The sequence below is a fragment of the Barbus barbus genome (assembly GCF_936440315.1).
Source record: "Barbus barbus genome assembly, chromosome: 3".
NCBI classification, from domain to species: Eukaryota; Metazoa; Chordata; class Actinopteri; order Cypriniformes; family Cyprinidae; genus Barbus; species Barbus barbus.
Window position 1 is genome coordinate 35020021 of NC_136731.1, and position 1651 is coordinate 35021671.

Genomic DNA, 1651 nt, shown 5'->3' on the forward strand with positions numbered 1-1651 from the left:
GCCAACCAGTGACTGCGCTATACCGTGCTGCTCTCATATTTCTTTCTCTCTTTATCTCTTCCCAGGATCCAACCTCTCTCCGAGGCACTGGATGATTTGTACAAAGAGTTCAATGCCTTGAAAACCCATCTTGGTGACCTGACTGAGAAGTTTGGACCATTGGAAACCTTCATAGATGAACTGAAGGCCGAGAAAGCCAGTGCGAGCGCAGCACCTGCTAACCCGGTGCGCAGACGGGTCATTAAGAAGACGCCTGTTGTGTCCTAAATGGCCGTGTTTGAGTAGAGCTGGATCTCTCCTAACATCAAACCACTACGTTATAGATTTCTTTAGCAGCCTTTTCTTGAGCTTCTCACTCTTTTGGCATCTTGTTGCTGTATGTTGCTGGGAAACAGTTAATAAACAATATACTGAACATTGTGAATGTTCCTCTATGTGGTGCGGGTTGTATCTAAAAGCAGCAATTTAAATGTAACAGCCCGCGCCTAATTAACATTGCAAAATATAATGGACACAGCTGTAACCACAGGACTTTATTTTCAGAATACCTTCCATTGCTCCTAATCAAAAAGAAACAAACAGGCATTTGTTATGCAGCATAAGAGTATTACATTTAGCTGTCTTTTATCCTGTAGTTGGAATTAGTCTGTATGAGTATATTCAAATATGCATGACTGTCAGTGAATTGATATGTGGTATTTACAGCTCTCAAAATGATCAATGGCTCGTGCAGGTATAAACTGATTATGTACAAGCTAAGAACATTTCAGGAACACAATAAATTGTGTTTTTCATTGTGTATTTATGCTTATAATCGGATGAGCGTGGTAATTAGATGCTTAATATCTCTTGGCTCATATTTGCCATCTCATGTAAGCTATAATAAATTCAGTCTGTTGCATTCACTTCAAAGTTTCGGTGTGTCAGCTAACTTTTGACATAATAAGCTTTGTGCATAATAGTTTGGCGTTTGTTTTTGTGTAATAGTCAGTTCATTATATATCTGTGTTTGTCTCATCCTATTTTCATAGGGATCTATCTATCTATCTATCTATCTATCTATCTATCTATCTATCTATCTATCTATCTATCTATCTATCTATCTATCTATCTATCTATCTATCTATCTATCTATCTATCTATCAACAATTTTTCTACAAGCAAAATTCAACAACATCAGGCAGCAGTTGAAGAGAGGTCCATTTTTTATGTGACACTGTTTATACCATACTTTATGGCCAGTGATTTGATAATATAAGGCCTTCTGTAGTACTTTATTACTATAATTAAAAATGTACTCCCTCATTAAAACACATAAAAAGAGGCAGCCCTATTATTTATTGACTCAATCTGAGCTCCACAGTCTACAGCAGAACTACAGTTGCCTATACAAATATTTGGACACTTTTGGGAATCAAAGCCAAATACAATTCTTGTATATCATTGCATAGATCAAAAATCAAATAGAATGGTTTTATATTGTGTTACATAATGCAAATACTTCCTAAACTGTCCAAATTTGAGGCTCTACATATAAAGTACACACGCAGGGCCTTGTTTATGAAACCATTTTGTATGTAAATTGTCATAAACCGTTCTCTCATAAATTGATGCAGTCAGTTGAATGCACTCATGTACATCCATTCAATAA

General features: G+C 36.3%; 1 protein-coding gene across 3 annotated transcripts in view; it reads left to right on the forward strand.

Moving 5' to 3' along the window:
- The window catches only part of LOC306850826 (uncharacterized protein), a 2660-nt gene extending 1334 nt beyond the window's left edge, over window positions 1-1326 (forward strand). For 2 of the 3 annotated variants that reach the window (XM_079386737.1, XM_079386738.1), the window contains exon 5: window positions 66-1307. In XM_079386737.1, coding sequence (XP_079242863.1) covers window positions 66-267 — 202 coding nt within the window. In that variant the 3' untranslated portion in view covers window positions 268-1307. Of the gene's footprint in view, window positions 1-65 lie in introns of all 3 variants that reach the window. The other variant, XM_079386736.1, reaches the window with a different exon arrangement.
- The last annotated feature ends 325 nt before the right edge of the window (window positions 1327-1651 follow it).